The sequence below is a fragment of the Anabas testudineus genome, chromosome 2 (assembly GCF_900324465.2).
Source record: "Anabas testudineus chromosome 2, fAnaTes1.2, whole genome shotgun sequence".
NCBI lineage: Eukaryota > Metazoa > Chordata > Actinopteri > Anabantiformes > Anabantidae > Anabas > Anabas testudineus.
This window is the reverse complement of record NC_046611.1, coordinates 3,180,937-3,205,194: the sequence shown is the minus strand read 5'-3', so window position 1 is coordinate 3,205,194 and position 24,258 is coordinate 3,180,937. Positions and strand designations below refer to the sequence as shown.

The window sequence follows — 24,258 nt, the reverse complement described above, 5'->3', positions numbered from 1 at the left end:
TCTTGCCTTTTTCTATTTAAATTTGCAATTTACCAGGAATAAGATGATTTGTTGTGTGCAAAATTATGTTTTATATTTCCCCTTTGTTGCATTTACTGGATGAAGTGAGGCCCTGTGGTCACTGTGGCTGAACAGACAAAAAGAGAAACTCTAACTGCATCAACAGCAACTTTGAAGAAAGAGGACACCACAGTCTCTGCTGCACAGTTTGACTGACAGGTGAAGTCTAGAAACACACTACAGTTATAAGCATCGTGAAACAAAAATGAGGACAAGAAGACAATAAAGTGGTCATTTTCCTGATGTTTACATGACTGACTTACATGCGTGGGGACGAGTGCAGCTGGGTAAGCCAGTTTGTGGTGTCTCCACATCCAGAAAGAGAAGAGGACGACGGCGGTCAGGCCTATGATGGGAACCAGGGAGTAAAGCAGAGTGCTGAAGAGCTGGGGCTTCGGGGAAAATGGGTTGGAAGTGGCTGCAGGGAGAGAAATAGTGAGGATAGTGGAAAAAAGAGGAAAAAAATGAACAAGATAGGACTTGTAACTGGCGTGTTTTATCTTCACAGAAACACAGCTAAAGCTATGAGATATCAAAAATTATTGACAGTGTCAGACGGAAAACAGAAACACAAAAAGAAAAAGAAAACAGCATGCCTGATTGGCTTGACATTGTGCTACATCATCTCTAAGTGCACACTAACCCTGCTTACAGCTTACTGCCTCTGTGCTTAGGGATCATATCAATGCACATACGCGTGTGCACACACACACACACACACACACACAGCAGGATTAGCAAATCCATCTCGTGACATAACGTAATCTGCCTGCCAAAAATAACAGAGCTCTGAACTGTGTCCGACCCCTGCAGGATTCGCTGGGTGACGCCTGCTGGCTCAACCTGTCCTCCCATCACAAGGTGTGACAGTCTGATTCGGCACTGCTGTCAAAGCTCCGACGCTCGGACGCCGACCACCACTGGCATCCTTTGGGTGGGGGTGAAAAGAAGGGATGGGAATATGAGGATGAGGCAGAGGCCGATGGGGCAGCACCAGCTGCATGGTGGGACTCTCGGGGCGTTTGTCAGAGAGACTGTGAAGAGTTTTCTCTACAGGCTGTCTGCAGGTTTCAGAAAGTCACATTTAAAGGAATACAAAGAGACAGGCTGGCCTGTTGGACTATTTAGCTGTAAAGTGCAAAGTGAAAGGACACTACAACTGCCATTAGTTGGCAAACACACAAAAAATAATATGTGCTGGTCGAGGCAATGACACATATTTGCATTGATAACAGTCACACTTGTGTTCCCTGATGTTCAGCTTCGATAAAGTTTTTAAATCCCTCTAAAAAACACAGAGTCCTTTTATTGTATTCACTGTGGTGAATCCACCCTTTGCTAGTTGGTCTCCTGTAATTTTAGCATCATTACCTGTCTTTTAATCATGTATAATGTGCTGCCTAATTTTGTGTTGCTTTGTCTGCAACATCTTATGAGGTATTCTCAAGATTGAATGACAGCACAAGCTTTTTCTTCTGCATCATTTTGAGTCTGACTGCACCAAATAAGGTACAGATGTGTCTCTCTCAAACCTGGAAAAAACTTTCTTCTTATCGCTCCTTAAATATTTTAATATTTTTAAAACCTGAACATCTGGAAGCCAACCTAAGAACACACACTTCACATGTGGCCAAGTGAATGGCTGGATGTTAGAGGCAAAAATAAGTAAAGGGTAATATAAAGCTAATCAATCTAAGAAATGTCAGTTAAACACTATTCATTTAAACATATTTACAAGATGTTGAGGTGAGGTAATTTTAGTGGAATATTGCTGTGTGTGTACATGTCGGAGTGTACATACTGTAGGCGGTTGAATGCTGGTCGGTTTGTTGAGGCGTATCAGGGGCGTACAGGAACCTCTCGTTGCACATGTTGCCTTCACAGCAGCAGAAGAAAACGTCGGGACTCTCCTTCCTCTCCACACACTCATTACTGCGGAGGACATGGAGGTGGAATTAAAAAAAAAAAAAAAAAAAAAAAGACTCTCACTCTTCTCTCTTTCCTCTCTGCACATTGCAAAGGTCATGGAAGCAATTTATTTTTTTCAAGAGTGTGACTGAGTGCACACACGAACAAACACATCATCTACATGTGCACCCAGAGAAAACACACGATTGCTTCTCTGTGCACACGGTGCATAAGATGTGTTCTAAAAAACAGGAAGACTCACAAACTCACATCCTCTCCTTCCTCTCCATTCCCTAGCTGCTGCAGAACACATGAAAGAAAAACATTTATAAAATAACTCCTACACACGCCAATATACAGACATGCAAACAAACACACACACACACACTAACAATCAAACGTGCACACACTCACTCTCTCTTTCACACTCACACAGTCATCAGATAAAAGCCAAAGGAAGTGGCAGCCGCCCTCGACTTGCTCTGGACTCTCCAGGGAGGAGAGGCGGCGCCGTCTGAGGAGAGGTACCCAAACTGTGCGGGCTGCTGAATCTACAGCAACTTTATGGCTCAGGAATCAAAGGAAAGCACAAGCAGAACAGGCTCAAACCAGCATATGATGCCAGGTTGATGTTCTATCAAGGAAGAAACTATAATAATATCATCTATTAATATGTGTTGACTGCTCTGAGTTTGGACACTTGGTTGCATATATCAGCCCGAATCCACTTTCAGTCAGGATTCACAAAGCAATTTAAATTTCATCGGTCTGTGTTAATTAAAAACGTAGCCCTGTGCAAGTCATTCATATGGGGAAGCACACAAGGGGACAAGAACTGCGCTCAAGGTGATTTTAAATGTACTTAGAGTTCCTGATGATGGGCTGGCTTTGACCTGACTTTGTTTAAGGAGCCTGTGCTGGAACTACTTGTTCGAAATTAAGTTATAATACAAGTTTTTGGCATTAATAATGAATGATATAGTGTTAAAACCACCATTGTATGAATACACTTGTAGTATTGAATACACTCCAAGCTGGATAGTTGTCTGAACTCCCAAGTCTTAGATTCTTGGGACTATTACAAACTTTCATTGACAGTCTGGTAAAATGACACCAGAAACTTTCATTAAAATTTTTACCACTGACTCAAATATCACATGCAAATGGGTATTTGCAGGTCACAGGAAGCCAGCTGTAGGAGTTTTGAGGAACTTTAAATGCTGCCTGGAATTCAATTTAAAAAGCAACTTACAAATAGAAAATCTCAAAAATACAAAAACAAGTTTTAAAGCTCAGCAGTGGGTAAAGTGGGCAGCAGTCCAATTGTCTTTGGTAAATAAAATAAAATGCAGTATTTATGAGTGGAATGCTGCAACAACTCACGGTTGAAAAGGGAAAAGTAAAAAAATAACAACACAAACAAGGATTACTTCTCTTTTCAGGAGTAACACCTTTTTGCTGTTACTCACATACCTGTCGTAGCAGTTGACGTCGTCCAGCCAGCATCCTTGCTTGACGATCTCCACCGTGCCGGAGATGTTTTTCCATGTGGCGAAACAGTGCCGCCGCTTGTCTTTCTCGCCATAGCAGGGCTCGATGCCGCTGCGGTTGGTGCGATCCTTCTCCCAGCTGGAATTGTAATAGATGCACTCCTGAGTCTCCGAACGTCCCAGGATGGCACCTTGAGAGGGCAAAGAGGACATTTTTAAAATCTTCTTTCAATTTAAAAGAGAGTGGCATCATCCATTCACGAACTGTTCACTTTTTAGGTAGGGTCTATCAAATATTTTGACAGGTAAACAGTCAGAAACTTGTGAATGGAGCTTCTGACATTGTGGATTTACAAGGCACTCTGGCCGAGAGATGAAAAAGTTATTTCCCTTCTGTCATTGACAATATTTGGTTTTGTATCAATAACTGGTGGAAGGACATTTATTTACAGCCCATAATATAAAATGCAGTGAAGTCATAAAACATTTAGCAATAATAAAATCTACTTCTGCTGTACTTGAAATTAAGAGTTTCAGAGTGCTTTAGAGTCAATACACCAATAAAAAAATGGAAGGACTTTTAAGATGAACAATAAAAACCAGTCAGGCATCACTGACAAAAATAAGGTTTTAGAGAAACACACAAGCAAAGCAGAGAAACCAAAATCTTCTTCACAAACACAACTGAACTGAGCCAATTGACTTCACTCCCCCGCCTAAATAAAGGAGACTCTGATTTCCTGCGGATGAACGCAGGCAGCAGGTTTTCGCAAACCGATATCCAGGGAAATGACTGCATGACAGCTTGTCAGTTTAGCGTTGCTACAGCCTCTCATCACCTGTCGGTGAGTTAGTCCAGTTTAGACTGCTGACAAGACTGATAGTCAGCCTCCGTTTGCTTGCTTCCTGGCACTGCAAACCAAACAGTTCAGCCACACAGGAAACCAGGACTGCTTCCTACGCATCATTTTGTTTGTGCTCCTCAAGGTGCAATAAGTAGGTCTTCACTGTTCCAAGATGTTAATGTTGACTCTCAGTCATCTGCTTGAGTGTAGAGCCGAACACCACAAGAAAATTCAAGTCTTGACCTAAGAAATATCAACTCTGTTTTACTGTTACAGTATCGATCAAGTTTTTTCCTTTTTTTTACTCAGACATTTTTTCTGAGTTCCACACTTCAGAAGCCAGCTTTCCCTTCTCTACTGTGAAAATGTGACTTGTTTGTGTGAAAGACAGCTCATCGTGTCCTGGAAAGAGAAGGCAGTGCATGTGCAGGTCAAATGGCCATGCACTTACTGAAGCTGCTAAGGGCCTCAACAGCAGCAACATCACTTTTTATTTTCAGTAAATATCTACACGGCACGATACCAATCTCTACTGGTTTGTGTACAAAAGGGATTTTATATGTGACGCCTGCCCATCATTTCCTGTTTTAGACTTGAAGCATTACAATTTTGAGTTAAATGCTACAGTTTGGGTCTAATGTCCGATTAGTGACGTTAGTAGCGAGTCTTTTGTAACCCAATTAAGAGTCTGTCACACAGAAACATTATTAAAAAAAAAACCCTGACAGGCCAAAAAAAAAAAAAAAAAAAAAAAGCCAAACAGCCTTTGCTGTTTTATTCATGTTAAATTCCCATTTTTAAATTCTTCCACCCTGCCAGAATTTGAACTCCTGTGATTTATTGTTCAAAAAGCTATGTAACTTTATGTAAAAGTGCAGAACAAATAAGGAATAATGTTGTGATGAAAAGGATAATGTTCCAATCTATTTGTGTTGTTTGTTAACCACTTTCATCTGCCAAGGAAACAGAACTGCAGAGGAGACGTGTCTGGTCCGTCCTGATCGTGTCTCAAGTCACAGTAGCTTCAATAAATTACTGCTTAGTTCAAGAGATGGCGGTTAACTTCAGGAATATCGTGTATTTTTCAATAAAAGGGTTGCGACAAGCAAAGCCAACCCAAGCCCTGGAAGCACTGCGGGTCTCTTTTCAACGACATTAACAGCTGCAGATGAAAAAAGAGAAGTGGAGATTGGCTACTTCACTGGCAGACAAGGTCACCATGCCTCTTAGCAGCACTGACGGCATTTTCTCTCGTCAAATATATTTCCCATGAAGCCCCAAACTATTTCACAGCAACAGGTGCAACTGTGAACTGTTCAAGATTGAGAGCAAATGGCTGAAGCAAAGAGAGAGAAAAATGGTCTGGAGATTTTGAATGTGCGGCATCCAAGAAAACCTGCAGGTTTAAAAGAAGCATGTGTATTTACAAGTGAGCATATAAAAAAATAATCTATGGACCAATTTGCATGTACACGTGATGTGTAGTTCTTATAGTCATAATTTCACTCTTTCATTGTTGAATAACTAGATTTGTTTTTAGTTTTATTTCCTTTTTTTTTTTTTTAAGTATACAAACAAGACTTTTAAGAAGTGAGAGAAGGCTTTAAGAGTTCAAATTACTGCTTCAGCTGGCAAAATCAAGCCAAGCTAAAGGAAATTAACTCTCTTTTTCCCCCCATAACAAACTACTGCCAAGATGCCCTTGGGCAAGACATTAAAATCTGAAGAAATTAGGTGTGAAGCATGATTGTTGAAAAGGTAGCTCTTCCTGTCACAGCTATTAAGAAAAATACCCTTAAGAAAATAATGAAAACAATATATAATGTATTGAACTTGAGTGCTTGGTTTGAACCTCATGATATTGCAAAGTGCCTTTAGGGTGTGTAGTTCCAACCGCATACGTGGAGGGTTTTACAATAAAGGTGTTTTACTGTTAACACTAATAAACAATAGATTTAAAAAAAGTGGGTAGGTAGATAATATTTTCCAACCACAAATCACCTCAGGACAAGAAAATATAAGAAAGCAGATTCAATGTTATTGTTTTAAGAGCCAGTGTCCTCAAATAACCTAACTTGGTGTAATACTGCTATATAATGATGTGTTCTATGAATTTGGTAAGTTTATCCACTCCATCAGGTCTCTTAGCAGTTTAAGTATCCATTGTATGGTGCCTGGTTTCTATTTGTTATATTCTTCATAGATGGGGATGAATGTGTTGTTCCCTTCACTGGCACTCTTGGGAGCTGAAGGCGCTAATGATGGAGAGGTATGTGGAGGCAAAGCGGAAGGTTAGCTCATTAGCCACTTCTGGTGTAACAGCATTAGCCATGCTAGTGCTGATCCCCACGGACGCTACGTCGAGGTGCTTGGTCTCCGCATTTCCATTTTACTTGGAGTGATTTACAATGAATGCAGCACCAGGATAAGTTCCTGTATCAACTTCATTACAAGCAAGTCATAATAATGAGTGTGCAGTTAAAAAACTGGTAAAACAAATGTTGCATGTTTTAGTTGCTGGACAACAGGTGTAGGAAAAATTTAATAAACATAAAATGACAGCCTGTAATGTTGCATTTTGCCAACAACTGAGCTTCTTCCACTAAGTCTAAACCTACATAAAGCGGAGAGCCTTGCAAGATAGTTCCAGAATTTACAGAAAAAAGACTATTGTATAGACTAAAAAAAGTCCATTATCTTTATGCTTTGGCCAAGGCAAGCTGCAACACCTCAGCGGCTTCATTGATAACGCCTCCATTCAAGTATTACGCTGTGTGAAGGAGCTGCAAGTCATGTGAACTGCAAATACAGCGTCCCATTATGAATACAGCCGTTAAGAACTCAAATCAATCACTTCTCTGAAATTAGGTGACACTATAGTCAGGCTGCCTATAGCTCCGTGTGCCAAAGGTGGGCAAAAGAAGGCTGGCACTATGGCGGATATGAAGGATATAAAGCAGAGAAATCAATCTTCTGACTAAGTCGCAGCTCAGAGTTCACTAAAGCGGATAATGTCACCGAGTGCAGAACCTACACGAGTGATTGTGCAAGGACATACAATAGGGCTTCCACCCACAAGCACACATCCAGGCAATGAAGAGAGAAGCCTCTTTGTCTCCAAAAGATATTTCACGCATGGAAATGTCAAACATGAGTGGCACAGGCCTACTTTGTTTGCAGTAATAAGGTTTGCAAAAGAGAAAGGCCCAGTACGAAAAACAGCATTTGGTGACTGCAGCTGCATGCTCTTAATTCAAGGTAGTTTTCTTAGTAATGATGTCAGCAATATACATTTAATTCATTAGATACTAAAAAAGAAAGTGTCAAAATAAAAGAATGGGAAATAAAAAAACTAAGTGATGAATGTAGGATGGGGTATAAAGTGCCAAAAGTAATGATATACTGTTTATTTGAAATTAACATGTCTAGTTAAATGATAATAATAATGGCTGGCTGTCCTGGAAGGTCAGCTCATGCAGGGGTAAACTGGTAAAGAAAAGAATGTTCTTAAACTTCATCTGGAGCAGACGTGCAGACATGCGTCACTCATACTCTGAAAAAGAGTTTTTATGTTTAATTGATTGTCTCCCACAAAAGGAAAGCTTCCTTTCTACTTTGTCAAAATAGATTCTTCTGCACAAAAGGACAGAACCAAAGTACCAATAAAAATACAATCAATCAAATCACAGCAATACCTTAAAGAGTACATATTTCCCCCCTACTTATCCTTTGTTTCCTTCACATAACATTTCATAGAGGCTCCGTTCTTTCTTCCAGTCATATAAGAGATTTATCAAGGTTAACCGTGACCTACTTTAGCTGCGGACATTTCAGCAGTGCCTTGCCTGCACAACGTCTAAACACCCGACCCACTTCTCAATCCACTGGGGCTTTCTGAAAAACTGCTTCTCACCCCTCCTCACTCCTCACTAGCTGCACGGTACCTCTGAAAACTCACTCTGACATTTTTAAAATTTTACATTTTAGCTGATGCTCTTAAGTCACAGTAATTAAGCTCCCAGTTCCAGTGGCACTTAACTTAAACTGTTAGGCTACAAGATATTCCTGTGACCACTACGACAAGGTACAGTTAAGACTGCAAACAGGTGACATGATTCACTGGAAAGAGCACAACACGAAAATGGAAAGGATAGTGAAGTTGGCAGAGATGCTGTGACTGAAGAAGATTACTGATTATCTGAAGCAGGCAGAAAATTCAATCTTTTGTATGGCGGCCAAGAGGTCATGTTAGGCAGAGGCAATTCAGGTAACCTGAATTTGAGAGTTACAATGGAGGCCCTGACACTAAAAGCAGGAAGATGCAGAGGTTGATTCTATTCCCTTTGATAGTGAAGTGCACTGTGATAGACCTGAAGGCTGACAAATAGCAAGTGTGCTGCCTGGCCAGAGTTCACCTGAGGCTTCTAAAAAGAATCATATGCATGAAACTGATTCCAGCTCTCAGAGTTTCTATGTTCAATTATGATGTACTGTGAGCTAATATGCAGCAATGCCATGGTAAATAATCAAATCACAGTTATGAAAAGAAGCTACACAAGTTGCTGTGGAGCTATGTTACAATTGGCAGAAGGTGTTTTAAGAAGCTATTTGAATAACCTTTTCATGACTTACATACTTTGGTGTTTAAATCAAATAAGGCTAATACAAAGATTTAAAAAGATTTGAAACAGTCCAAAATGGACTGGAGGGACTTTAGTTGGTAGTAACTTGCCAGTAAGGAAGAGAAACAAAAGGATAGGAATGTTTTATTGTTGTGATGTGTATCAGTTCTAGGTCTTCTTGAAATCCAAATATGGCAACATACAGAGACACTGATGATGAACGGTAAATATTTGTGGGGTATAAAAATAGATCTGCTAAAAGCATAAGAACAGAAATTATGGAGAAGAAAGAACGTATGGGTTAAGTTGCAGGACGAAGTATGACATTTATCACAGATGTCTGTAATATTGGGGGCAATTTGTGATCATCAGGTTTTGTAAAAAATTGATCCTGAGCTTGCGTAAGTTTTGTTAAGAGCAATATCTCACCTGCCATCCTCCACAACAGCCCTAGATGAATGATCACATACGAAGTGACAAGTGACTTTTCAAGGGGGGTCAGAGTAAAGAATCTCATCCTATAGCTGATTTTGAGGTAATGAAGGGAAAAATCGAAATAGATGTCATGGCAAATTTAAAAATAATAACGATGAATGAGATGTAGAAGACAACTGTGTAGGAGATTAAATTTACTTAACAGATCTGAGAATCTATGAAATATATTCTGTGTAAAAAATATTTCTGACCTTTACCATGCCTTATAGAAAAGGTGAAGTAACTGAAATTAGGCTGAAACAAATGATTGCTTGTAAAACAAACAAAAACAACAACAACAACAACAATTTAAGCGAATGCTGAAATTAATTTGAAATACTGCCAGCATTGCTTCTATATTTGGAGAGAGAAACTCACCATTTATTTGTAAAGCCAGGGGTTTGGTTGGAATAGACAAAGTGAAAATAGCCATTTTAAAAGATGAAACATATGACTGTGAAGAGCCAGGGAAGTTAAAAAGCTGGAGTATTGATATTCACATTATAACCTGAGAATGAGCAGAATCTTTCAAGGATAAATAGAATTGCTGGTATAAAGTGGTTTAAGTCTGACACATACAACAGTAAATCATCAGCGTAAAGTGAGAACTTAAATTCCATGCCGAGCGGTGTGAAATATTACCTTTTTTCCCTGACAGATAACCTTGCATTCTTGTTTTACTGAATGAAGAGGCTGTACGAGTTGTAATGTCTGTCTGAACAGCGGCTTAGTACCAAAAGGTACCAAATAATTCAATGCAGCAGGAAGTATGTTTATTGAAAAAAAGGGTAAGAAACAAAGACAAGAAAGAAAGAATATCTCTCTAAATACAGAAGACTCAAAGTTTCTGTTGTTAAAAAGCAAACTTTTTCCTCACATTGCAATGAAAAATATTACTATTCATTGTTTCTATTAGGTAGACAAAGTGTATTTCTCCAGTTGTGAAATATGACCATAAGCAATTTCTCTTTTAAACATTTCTTTTTATCAGACAGTCAGTGGCACAGGCGAAGTAACAGAACAAATTCACTTTTGTACTCAAATGACATGCAGTCTCTCCACCACCACTTCTATCTAAAACACAAGCCAGATTTCCAAAGAGGAAACAAAAAAATCACAAGGGAGCGCTACATCAGATCCTGTGTACTGGCACATGTCTCTTTATTAGGAAAGTGAGAAGGCTACTAGGTAGGAGCCACGCAGCAGAGATGGTTCTGGTCTGATCTGTGGCCAGGCCAGTAAGGTGCATGCTGGGTGGGAAATGACCACCAACCACCTGCCAAACGCTGGAGAAATTTCGACTAAGCCACTCTGGCAGTTAGCCAACCAACGCCCCGGGGTTTTGTTCTCTCTACTCTAAAAACTAAAGCTGGCTGGTAAAACAGATAAAGTGTCTGATTAATTTAGGAGTTCTTGAGCTTGTGTGTCAGGAAGGCAAGAAAGATTTTGTTCCTCTGAGTTTTAACAGTAACTGTAAAAAGAGAAAAAACAACACCTGCCAAACAGGCTACACTTAAGCCTCACAGTTTTGAACTATATTTAGGTCTTCACGATTGCCAGATGTATTAACACCACAATGATTTGAACTATACTGTGAGAGTAAGAGAGCTTTGAAATTAGCTTTTTCCTTTTCATCACATGGGAAATAAGGACTGCATGTTTCTGGTTTACTTGACAGGTGATCTCAGGGTTTGTGCCATTTGAAAACACCACAGCAGTGGCAGGTGCTTAGATACAAAAATGTGGAAAAAAATTAAAGAATTACAAAGGCGAGAAAAAAAAAGCAGAGGTGAGTTCATAATCGGTCAATAATCAAATTATAATGTGACATTTCAGGCTCAGGAAACTGTCCATCATGTGTGTTTGCCTGACAACTGCTGAGGAATACAGGAACTAATATCCAATTTCCTCTGTGTGGCTGGTCACAGGGGCAGGCTGTGCTGCACTCTGCTCTGTAGTCTCATAATGAAGTGGCATTTTGGCGGGTCAGGCCTGCACTCGACACTGCGTGCACCCAAGTAGGTAAACAACTCATTCATCAAGGCTTTTTTTGTGTGCCTGCCAGGAGTGGGGATTGTTCGTTATGATGGAATTTGTTCTAAGGATCAACTTATCATTTATGTCCGGGCAGAGATGAAATAGATTTGAGGTGATGTATGGTTGTTTTGGGCGCTGGTTTGTAGTGCTAAAAACAAATATGAGTGATGATTTTTGAATAGTGTTGAATAAAGAAGTTAGGCTGAGGCCAGGGGTCATAATGCTGTCTGCAGAGCTGGCCTCTTGCCTTGCCAGCAATGCTTGTTGTTGCTGCTGGTGCAATTTGACACTCCTCCCCCACATAACTGACTCAAGACACAACTAAATACAGCTTTTGCATGTGTGAATAAGCACATACCTTGAGTAGAAAACTTCTAATAATAGTAGTGTTAACACTTTGCTGTACCCATTGAAAAAAAGCTGTAGTAACATCATAGTTCTACCAAACCTATGAAGTATTGTACAGTGACAAGAAAAAGTATGTAAATCTTTTGTAATTTCATGGTTTTGTGCATTAATTTGTTATAAAATGTGATCTGATCTTCATCTAAGTCAGTAGTATTAACAAATACAACTTGTATTTGAAGGCATAATTGGAACAGGCTAACATCTGTGTTCATGAGTCTATAGTATGTAAAATCTGAACAAGCAGGTTAGCTATGGCAGTACACCACGAAGGAAGCTGCTGCTTACTAAAAAGAACATTGCTGCACACCTGTAATTCACTCCACAGCAGTATTAGCAAAATGTTTTGTGGACTAATTAAACTATATTGAACTATTTGGAAAGAACACACAGCACTACATCTGGCATATGAAGGTCACAGCATGTCATCATGACATCATCACCCCAATCGTAAAGTAAGATGGTGGAAACATCATGATTTGGGCCTGCTTTGCTGCATCAGGGCCTGGCCAGCTTCCAGTGATTGGGGGAAAGATAATGAGCTGAAAACTAAAATAATAATAATTATTATTTTGTTGTTATTACTTTAGGTACATCATATTTGTTAATACTCTTGACTTCAGATCATGTTTTATGACAAATTAATGCAAATCCATAAAATTCCAACATACTTTTTCTTGCCACTGTATACTGTGCAGTAGAAAAACTGTGTATCTGACATATGCAGAGGGATGAAAGTGGAAAGATCAGACATGGTTTTGAGGTCAGGCAACAAAATTTTGTAAGCTAAAAACAAGCCTATATCGGCTATAGCGCTAAAAAATATTAAGGTGGTTTGGGCTGAAATACTTATCTTTCAAATGCAATATATTACACAGACAACAGTTACAACATTTGTTTAGGTTGAAAAAACATAACAGCTACACATGCCTTGCAGGGTCATTAACACGACAGTGTTGGGGGACAAGAAGGATATAAAATTTGCATTCTGATGGTATGTCAACAGGAGCAAGAAAGAATGTTAGAATATCCGGGGAGGGGGTCTAAACCAGCTAAGGATCATTTTTAATAAGTGTAGCTATACCTTTCCACATCCAACCTCTCTGTTTGCACCACAGTCAACAACCTTTTCCTCTTGAAATTGTGGGCACTGTCATTTAAAAACACCCGCATGTGCCTATAGGGCAGCTCCTGGCTGGCTTGGATAAAGATTTTTTACATCATTTATAGCTGATTATCACAGGCATTAGGCACCAGGGACAGCATGAGAGACCACTGGCCCACGGCAAGGTTAGCAGAAGAGTGTATTCTGTGCATTTCAGAGCCTGGCAGCAGATTCTCAAGTTCCTTCGTAAAAATGTGATAACTAGTTAGCCTTGGCACTTAATCAGTATTGCTGTGGCCTGAGAGAACTTTTATTATCTCATCTGATGGCGACATACAAAAAAAGATGTGTGAAAACACATAGGATTATAGATTAAACCAAGAGAAAAATGAGTTTTAATCTTCATTTGAAATTATTTACTGTAGAAGAAAATGTGACAATGTTATATTAATTCCATTTATCTCCAGCAGCTGTGGTAATCTTTTTGCTGTTTCTTAATGAATGAAGAGGTAACAGTCTTGTCTGTGTATTTAGAAACTGACAGACAGAGACCATTTCACAGCAGACAGTAATTTTACAGAGCAGCCTGGATCTAGCTGGAGTGCTGCGTTAATGCTCAATCAGATGGTGTCGTGACATGGCAGGGGTGGTCAGGTTGGCTCGGGTGAACTAGTCACAAAGACTGCACTCTTTCCACGGCCAGGAGAATGGGACATGGTCGAGGCGGCATTAAAAACCACTGCACTCAGCAACTGAACCCAATCCCTTTAATCCTCACTGGTATGCCCGAGCGACAAACGCCCATTGGTCTTTGCCTCAATTAGCACTGATGGGGCCAGTTGCTGGACAGGTCAGAGGACGCCTGGGTCTCTCACCGTGAATCACCGCCGACTGTACCGTTTGCACACAGAGCACATACCAGCATGCGTAATGGGCTGGAGTCGGCCACTGCATACCGTACATTCTTTACAGGACGAGCAATTTAAAACGTCTCGTTATCTCTCACAGGGTACTGTAGAAGGATCTGCAAAGGCCCCTCCAGCTCCCCCTTTTCTCCCTATCCCCTCTGTGCTTGAATTGTTTGGATTTATTTGAAGGGTGTGTTAAGTGCCACTTGGGTTTAAAGCTGAACTGTGTATTGAATTTGCAGTGATATTGCAATATCACAAAGCCTGCAGCATGGGCATTTCAATTCATTTTTATAAAACAAGCAATCAATGAGAGAAGAACAGAGGGTGGGGGAGGGACAGAGTGAGACAGAGAAGGGGAGTCTGGCAGACAGGCCATTATATATATGAGGAGATTGGCCCTTTGTGAGTCCAGTCCAGTCCGGTTCGGTTCAGTGAGAGAGATTTCCTATAATCCACTGCTGTAAAGCTAGTGAAAGTAGTCCAAGCACCTATAGCAAGGTAATGCTGTCTTACAATAAATCCTTTAAAAATGGTATCACAATTCATATTGCAAATGCTCAAGCTTCGACTCAGTGTAATCAAAATGCAATATCATGTTCACCTTCTGCAGCGTTGCTTACACTACAATCCAAAAGAGGAGAGAGAAAACTGAAAGTGCACAGAAATACACTCTGTGGTCAAGGTTAGCCCACACTAGAACCCAGACTGCTGCTGATGTGTGTAACTAATACACCGCCCCGTTCCGAGTAATCTCACATGGCCCTCCAAGACATGTCTGCCGTTCAATTATGTTCACTGTTTGCACTTGCTGGCTTCGCATTTGTACAAGACAAACCAATAAATGTGGGGAGTCAATAAATCCCCCTCTTTCATCCATGTAGTCATCCAATGACCTTGCTGACTCCTGGCTCATCTTTATATTTAGTGTAAACTAATGACACATACTGATCACGAGGCACCACAGCCAAAATAAAACACCAACACTTGTGTATTTTTAATGGAGATTATATTACAGGTGCAGTAAGCTAAGAATTTGACTCCGCCAATGCAGAGAATAACCATAATGTTTCTGCAGGGTTTACAGTTTTATCACCAATGACGATGACTCAGATTCCCAGGCACCACTGCCAGGTAATTCTCTTTCCTGTCAATACTGCTTGGAAGGAAAAACTTGTCAACAATTGAGAGTTTCAAGACTGAACAAATCCCCTCTTCAACTCATCGGTATTTCAAAGGTTGGTGCTAGAAGTGAGCCACCAGTATCAAAAGCCAAATAAGAAAGATAAAAAGCACAGATTGCTGTTGGAATTATATTGTGATTTGGCAACTTATTCCACTTTGAAATTCTGTAAATGTATTATTTAGTGTGCCAAAGACCTGTTAATGTTTTGGCAGTTTCTGACTGCTGTGCAGTGTACCCTAAATGACATTTGAGCTTTATTAGAAAGGAGAGCAAAATGACAGAAACAATAAACGCAGGATGACAACCCCACAATATCACGAGTGAGCAGTGTTCACCCCGGTCTTCTGAGTCTCTGAGACACTATTACCCTTTAGTGGTTTTGGTGATAAGAGGTTAGGGCGACCTTCATGACAGTGAGGAATCTTGGCAAGAGACGAACGAAGATGAAGAGGAGGAGGAGGAGGATGGAGGGAGCGTAAAGCAGGCGAGGACCCTTGAGAGAGCTTGAAACAAGAGCATGATGAATGTACAGCTCGCAGTTTTTAATCAAGGATCAAAGCAGGGCCTCTCCATCTGAGCAGCCAGCCTGTCTAGACTGAAACTCTCCCAAGAACATAAAGCAACATCTGCAGGATGCATTAATTACAGTAAAGGACCGTTCTGGACCGGTCTCTGGGGTACTAACACATCAAGTGGTCTAGACTAAGATTAAATAGTTGTGTATATGTGTTTCATCCAACAAGACATATAAACATATCTACATCTTCAATAGTTCACCAGCATCTAAAAAACATAAAGATCCACACTAAGGGTGATGCTGTTTTTTGTTTTATGTTTTTTTCCAACCCTGGATCTGACCATCCTCCCTATCATTTGATTTAATTTGAGTCAGTAACGGTTACAAGGGTAATTCACTGACTCCCCATTACAGAGGTCAGTCTGCATTTACATTTTAGGCCTTTAGCTGATGCTCTCATTCAGTACAACTTACAACAAAGCCGAGCAGGTATGGTTATGCTCAAGGACATGCAGACAGGATGAATGCCTGCAGCGGATGTCAAACATGTGACCTTTTGGCTACAGGGTGGACTCTATGGCCTCTCGTCAGCCTCGCTGACCCGCGTGTCTTGTACAACTACACAATTAACCAGGCACAGTCACAGATCCAAAGTATAAAATTTCCAAAATAAATATGTTGTTCCATTAAAGCACATAAATGTTGTGTCATTTAATTTAGACCAACTGCAGCTACAATAAACAAGACTATTAAGATACAAAAAAGTGAACAGAATTATGCTCTCAAAGTAATGGAGTCTATTATCATGTGATTAACAGCAGTTACAGTTTGAGCAGAATCATTCATTATTTCAGCCATGGACAGTGCAGTTGAAATGTCTTTCTCTGTCTTTTACCAAGACTTCACCTCAGCTTCCTCTAAGGAGGTGAAAGCTGAATTAAATATGTATGTTATTTTCGTCCCTTCATTGCCTCTACACTAGTGTTATAAAAAGACTCGGCGCCTCACAGCATTTGCAAATCATTCTTTTGCATTTGCTTTAACCCGTTTGCAGTATCTAAGATTTACTGCATCAGATGGTGTCATCCTCTGAGAAGTAGACAAACTGGCAATCAAATGATTTCCTCTAATTACTTAAGCTCTGTGGTGCTTTTTAAGTATGCTGTCTTGTGTGGCAATATCAACCCAGTGATACCAGGAGCAGGTTATGACAAATCGCTGCTGCGTTGAGAAAATCCCCTCAATGGCAATTATGGTGTTTTGATGATTCTTAATTGTAGTGAAAGTTTAGATAGTCATTTATGTGGCTAGTGTGTTATAAGATGCTTTAGGCCTTCGAAGCCACTTAAAATCCCCATTGTGTCATTTTTATAAAGGTTATCTGCCATGCCTTCCACACATGATACACACAAGACTCTAAAGGCTGATTTATTTCGCTATAGTTCAATGACCAGAGAAACTTAGCCAACATGTAAACAAGCAGAGAAAACAGAACTTTCCAAAGGTCATCTGCACCTCAGTTTTTTATTTTCACTGTTATTTTAGTTTCATTAACACATATCTAATGTGAATTATTGGAGATCAAATAAAGTGCAGTTGGTCAAACTTTACCAGTGTGCTACAACATCAAGTTTTAGCCAATTACTAGTGGTGCTATAAGCCCCAAAATCAAAACACTGCAGTTTCCGAAAAGTCAAATGACCGAAAATTGCATTGCATGTATAAATACAAATGCAACCATTCTTGATGAGTGAAATGCACACAAATACCATGCATGCTGCCTGCAGTGTGTACAAAGCACAAAACACCTGGCCACAGTCTAAATTTAACCAGTGCTCTGACTGGTGGAGGGTCATAATTTTCCCAGCTGGACCCAGCAACACGCTGTCTTTGGTCACCATTTTACCTCTGAACATGAACTGGTGCAGCGCTCTGTTTTTTTATGTTCAAGCACAGGATGATCCACGGCTCTGGAAGGAAGAAGTCTGGTTAGTTGGGCCCAATGGGAAATTGAGGCTACATCTGGCCTTAACAAATACACCTGTGCTTTTGCAGCTTAATGCATAATGCAAGAGAACATATTAGAAATAGATATGGGGAAAAATGGGACAGAGCTGGTAGCTGGCCTCTGACCACTCCAGAAAACACCCAAAACAATGATAGTCCGAAGTGTTTAACAAAAATTTTTTTACACTAACAACTTTGTGTAAATCTCTCGATGAATTTAGACTTTGTAGCTAATTAAAAAGGATATTTAAAATAAAGTCTGGTAAACTAGACAGGGTCAAAGAAATGTTAAGTACATATATTTATATTTACTGTTTATTCAGTTAATTTATCAATATTTTGTAACAACAATTCCATAATCTGCACCACCAGTTGGAGTAAACAGTTTTAGTCAGCGACAATTGCAGTTTGTCAACAACACAAATTCATCAAATTAATTATTTAAGGAGAGGTTAGAAGATAGTTTCTGTACAACTGTAAATGACTGTTAATATGTTTCACTTTTTAACACATAGTTTACATTTTACAAAGCGCCATCACAAAGCGTCATTGTTGTGTGTTCAAATGAATAAAAGTAATGCAATCTTGGGAAAATAATATGTTTTTTTAATTGGACACTGGAGGAGAAAGTCTCTTATCTCTTTAAATCCTGTACAGGAAGGTTAGAGGTCACGGTCAACACCAAGGTCGGAGGTATGATGGATTTTGCATCTTGCTAAAAAGCACATACTGCTTGCTGACAGAGGTTTATTCTGGAGGCAAATAAATGTACCTATTTAGACTTCTCCAGTTCAATGGGACAGAACACAGTGACCCAGCGCTGATGATCGACTGAGTTCAGATACTGTTTCAAGTTGAGCTTGATGAGTAGCAGAGCTGAAACTGAATCATCAGATCGGTTGTGCTGCTGAGGATTTAGAAAAAAAAAGTCCAGAGCTGCTTCAACCTCGCCATATTGATGTAACCTTACACTGGTATGCAAGAGGATCAATGTCTGTGTGAAACTGCTGCAGTGCACAGAACAGGAGGGCCTATGCATAAGCAGAGCACGAGACTTGACTAATCCATCCATCAGCCTCAGTGGTGCATACATGCAAAAATCTAAACAGCCATTTTCTCTGAATAACTATACGCTGGAGTAAGACCTTTACAGCCACTGCCTGATTACATGAGTTGCATTCACATCATGTGAGGAGAAATGGAGAAATAGGGCATGGTCCTGTTGCAGATGACATTCAGTCAAAAGGTTGGACCACAGGCAAATATTGATGTTAACCATATAAAATACAGCAGATCTTGCTTGATGTCAGTATGCATATATTGAAATATACTCAAAGATGTTGAGCACAATTGATAAACATCAAGATTAAAAACTGAAATTCAACATATTTAATTATTAGCTAAGTTCCTCTCAGCTTCATCCTCACTGCAGATATCACAGGGCCTGAACGGGCCAGAACTTATGGGGCAGCACAGTAAATATTTACCAATTTGCAGGTGAAGTTCACGTGAGATATTAGGCAGAGGTCACCTTTCAAGCAGATGACCTGGGTTCAACACGCGCCTAGTTGCAACACCACATCATCAGTTCCAGGGAAGTAAAATGTCACTTTCCAGTTCAGCTCAGGGGTGTTTTCAAACTCAGCCCAAAGTAGCAAAACATACACAAGAAGCCCATTTGCTCTCCTGTCACATCAACACTTTGGTGGACAACCTTGACCCACCATGTGTTACAGCAGTATTTAGACATGCCTCTATGGATAAAAACACTGTGCAGCTGCTGAATGCAACATTAAACCAAGTCACATTTCACAAGTACTGTATGTACCTTTTTTTAACATGGACACCTTGTTTAAAAAACAACAACAACAACAACAATGGCTTAAAACAATAACGATATCTGTATAGAAAAAACTTTTTTCTTAACAGAACATGGAGACCTACTTGACAGCACTTTGACAGAACCTGTTGGATCCATGTTTTGACAGACAACACAACAAAACCAGTAATAATGAGAATTGCACCACATGAACCAGTCATACGCATAACGCAATGAGCATAGCGTCAACCAGTATCGGCACACATGCTAATGTTTGGGATCAGCAGCCGTGAACACCAGTAGGTCAGGAGTTGGAACAAGATAAGGGACAATAATGACAGAAAGTGTTAATGGAAACCTGAGCGATGACGTTACCAAAGTAGATCCCAAAGGACACAGGCCAAAGCTCAAAAGACAAGAGACTGTTGATAAGAAAGATCTGAAGAATTTGGTAATGTGGAGATGTTTTGGCTAATTAATGTCTGACCGAGGAGCAGAGCAGTGTGCACCAAAGACTGAAGCAGTACCATCATTTAGAGCGTGTACAATGCAATACTTTACAATTCCAGACCCAATTAAGTCATGGTGGATCCCCTAAAACAACTACCGGGATACCTTCTGAACATCAACAAACCTGATAGTGTCCACTTTCTAGAGCGCCATGTCTTACGGCTGAATAATCTTATTTACAGAGTACTATTATAGTAAAAGGGAATCTTTAAGCCTTGAAAGAATCAGTGATATCACGTATATGGAGATGAATATCAATATTGACTGCTATGGAGAAAAAATTATTAAGACAAACTTTTTTCCATTTCGCCGAGCCCCAGATAAAACCAATGCAAGTTATGCCTATTTTTAAGACTTTATTGGCATCTCTGAACATCCCTGTTCATCTAGAAATCCTAAAAACAGAATCTGATAATAAAACTTTCAAACATGTATCTGCAGAAATATCAAAATTAGTTATATTATTTATTTATCTGCATGCTTGCTCTAATGAATCAAAATAGCAAAAACTAACAAACACTCCTTCAGTGGACATATTTTTATATCTTCTAATTGGTTGTTTTGAAAGAGCAAGTTTCATTTACTAATTAAATTGTATTAAAAAAGGAATTTATCACACTTCAGACACTGAAAATTGCAAATTGTTTTCGGGTTTTGGCTTGAAAAAATAATAATTGCTGCCAGTGGATTTCTGTCAATAGACTATTTGTTGAAGCTGTATTCATGTTTATATCTGAGTTTCATACCACCATAAACAGAATATAGGAGTTTCTGGTTGCTGAACAAGTACTGACTCGCAGCTGTTATTATTTCATCACTTCCTGTGTGTTGAAATGTACATAACTGACACCCGTAATTAATTAGAACAAAAGTAAAAAGACTGTGTTAAAGGAGTTGTAAGTTGCAGCTTCACTAACAGTAAGGATAAGTAAGGATACTCAGGATTTCAAAGTCTATGCGTGAAAATCTCAACGTTATAAAGTTTGTCATTATTATCATCTTAAATTTTTGGCATGTTGCAATAGGCCTCATCAAATAAACCACTCCGGGCTAAGTGCCCTGCCCTTATCGGAGGTTTCTCAGTGTCGTCTTGAGCTGTGCCAATTCAACTTGGATTTCATAGAGGATTATTATTCCACCTCAAGTAGGAACCATTCATTTCCCCACTTCAGACAGTAATGAGCAAGTGGAATATTCATCTGCTGCAGCATGAAATACAAACAGCACCTGATTTACCCTCTTACCAAACCCAACCATCACTGTATTTGAGAAGCCTTTTAATTTCTACTCAAACGCTTAAAACACTCCAGGGCTCGCTGTTAAAAGGACAATTCCACTGTGACTTAGGGTTTTATTTTACCTTTTCCATTACTTAAGTCTTAATTGCTCTTATTAAAAAAATGCACTGGATATTTTATAAGCCAGGACATTCACGGCAACTTACATCCAAACAGCCGCCCCTTTGTGAAGCTGCACAAGCATTTAAACATTTAAAACTTTAAAAGTTAGCGTATTTGCTGCAGAATTTTAATTTCTACTTGTAAACAAAAACTGATTAAAAAACCTTCGCCTCCAGGTCCAGTTTTTGTTTTCATTAACAAATCTTTGTGGTTACACTAAGCGCTGCCTCGTATTAGACAACAACCAAACCGGCATATAACACAAAGTGAAACTATTGCTGGGCGTAAGGTTCTTTTTGTTTGCAGCACGAACATGTTTTTTTTAGGGCGTTATAAAAATGGAAGTTATAAACACAGATTTAGTATTTGACACCTTTGTGTCATGCGATGACGTGCATCAAAACAAATTCAAGAAACACCTGTCATAGATGCACACTGGCATTGACCCATTTTATAAACTGCACGACCATAAATGTGAACGTTATAGTGTTGTGTGAGGTGACACTGGATCACTTGTGGTATAATTAAACTAAAAACAGTGATTTAAAGTTTACAAGCTTCAAACTGATGCTTTTTTATGCTGTGCACATTATTAAGTCTGGCAAAAATACCAAATATCTACTGGCAGCAAGCAGGATGAAAATGCCTTTCAATATTATTAACCAGTATCTTCCAATCACACAACTGACATTTAAAGTCCACCCACATCCAAGTAACCAATATGCTCTGCAAGAAAAATAGCACTCCTGGGTTCACCCTTCTCTCCTTATTATCACCTCACTGACCCCAGTGACATTCATTATGCATCCGCCCTTGGGAAATGAGGACATATAATGGATATTCACCACCGTGAGGACTGAAAATTGCTTTGCTGCAATGAGATTTTACCATTACAGTGTTATGATACTAAGTGTACTGTAAAAAGGGTTAAACACGCATAAAGTTGGTTTATTACCTGCCTTCTGTGTCTGATTTAAACTTTCAACTTTTCATTTACATAACATAAAAGCAGTTTTGTCTTAGGGTGCTCTCAGCTTTTCTTTTCTTTTTTATTTATTTCCACTCAACATGTGTTTACACCATGCTTCTTATGGCACTGACTGACGTTAGCCTAAATGTGGTATTTAATGAAAAATCTAGTTAAACTGCAAAAAAGTAAAGTAACACTACAACCCAGTAATGTCTGTGTAATCTCTAAATATAACTAAAAACCTGATTTCTAACAATATGTCCAACTAGGAGCCATTCAAGGGCCTTTTGAGGTCCCCTAGCCCCAGCTTAGGCTCACTAATGACAACTACAACATGCACAGTGCACGTCCACACACGGAGGATGAAGGATGCGAAGACAGGGCACCACTAATGAGGCAAAGTGGGATCCCCCCTCACCACCACCACCATCCCCTTTCCACAGGATTGCATTGCATTGCATACTCCACACACAACATCGAGCTATGCATTGCATTCTGCAGAGGTAACAATAAGCATTGCATTGAATTCTCCTCAGCTGACAACAAGCCATGCATTACACCCCACACCCACCTGAAGAGCAGGAGATGAGGAAAACGGCGAAGGCCAGTTTGGTGGCGTCTCCCATTTTCCATCCGAATCTGATCCTCCGACTAGAAAGAGAATTAAAAACAAAAACTGAACAACAACAAAAAAAATCTCAAAACGAAAGAGTCAAATTAAATGTCTTGCTGCCCCGAGGAGCACTGTCTCTGCAAAAAGGACATCTTTATAATGAGGAGACCGAGGCAGAATCCTAAATATCCCAGGTAATGTAAGCCAGTCCAAAAACAGAAGAGGGGAGGAAGAGGAGGGTGATGAAGAAGAGGAGGGGATGGCTGCTGGTATTTCCAGGTTTACAGACGAGCAATGGAGGACGACTTGTTGGCATTCAAACCGGGGCTGTCATGTATGAGCCAAGTCTGTAGCATTGTTATGAACAGACGTGTTCACCTGTGCCCGTGTGGTGTTTAACCTGTTATATTCAGACCCGCGGGGCAGAGAGCCGAGCCACAGCCGGGCAGGGCTAACATTCATCGGACTGCAAATCGAGCGCACTCCGCTCTCCAATCAAACTTCTCCTCGGTGAACTCGGTCGCATATCTTTAAAAAATCAAAACGGCGCAAAAAATGAGCATTAACACTCTCCTGTTGTGAAAAAGGCAGGTGTGAAGCGTTAGTTGTTGTTTTTATATTCCGTGTAGAAGCGTCGGTGTCGTCCGACAGTCCGGCGGGGCTGCCCGGCCACAACCACAGCTCGGTCCGCTCCAGCAGGGAAATAACCGCGTCTGACGCTCCCTCCGGTGCGTTCGCCTTCTCCGAAGTGGGTCAAACAGCCTTCCCCAGTCGAACTTAGTTGACTGAATAAGTGGAAACACTATGGTGTGATAGCAGTGGCCGCTAACGCTGCCGTTAATCCGTGTTGCTAACGCAGCTACCGACTTTAGGTTGAACTGCTTTTTCCCAAATCCGTCTCCTCCTCGCCTCCTCTGGTCGGGACAATTTCAAGATGGCGTCACTGCTGCGTCAAGTCAGCCCAACTGACAAGTCAAGCTTCCGGTGACGGATTTCAAAATAAGATGTTACACTGGAGCTCGATTAGAGAGCTACAAAAAGCTGTATTAGACAGATTTGTTTGTAAAATGCCAGAATATATCTGCTTTAATTTCACGCAGACAAAATAATAAGTTGGAAAAAATGTTTGTAGAGTTATTGATATGTTATATGTTGATATATATGTTATGTTTTGTCTGAACAACTGTCTCAAATGCAAAGATACGCAGTATACTTTATACTTTGAAAAGCATCCAATCATCTTATTTGTGAAGCTAGAGGCAGCAGACATTTAACCTATTTGGACCTTAAAAACTGAAGCCATTATGAAAGTATCAAAATTGTAGTCACATTTTATTTCTACCATCTAATACTAATCTATTATGTGATTAATCAAGTCATTT

General features: G+C 39.9%; 1 protein-coding gene across 1 annotated transcript in view; it reads right to left on the bottom strand.

The window, feature by feature from the left end:
- LOC113163427 (activin receptor type-2A) overlaps window positions 1-23,809 on the bottom strand; it is a 45,814-nt gene extending 22,005 nt beyond the window's left edge. The window contains exons 1-4 of the mRNA XM_026362036.1: window positions 22,835-23,809; window positions 3,442-3,649; window positions 1,862-1,992; window positions 324-478 (exon numbers count right to left, since the gene is read on the bottom strand). Coding sequence (XP_026217821.1) covers window positions 324-478; window positions 1,862-1,992; window positions 3,442-3,649; window positions 22,835-22,889 — 549 coding nt within the window. The 5' untranslated portion in view covers window positions 22,890-23,809. The remainder of the gene's footprint in view (window positions 1-323; window positions 479-1,861; window positions 1,993-3,441; window positions 3,650-22,834) is intronic.
- Between the last annotated feature and the right edge of the window lie 449 nt (window positions 23,810-24,258).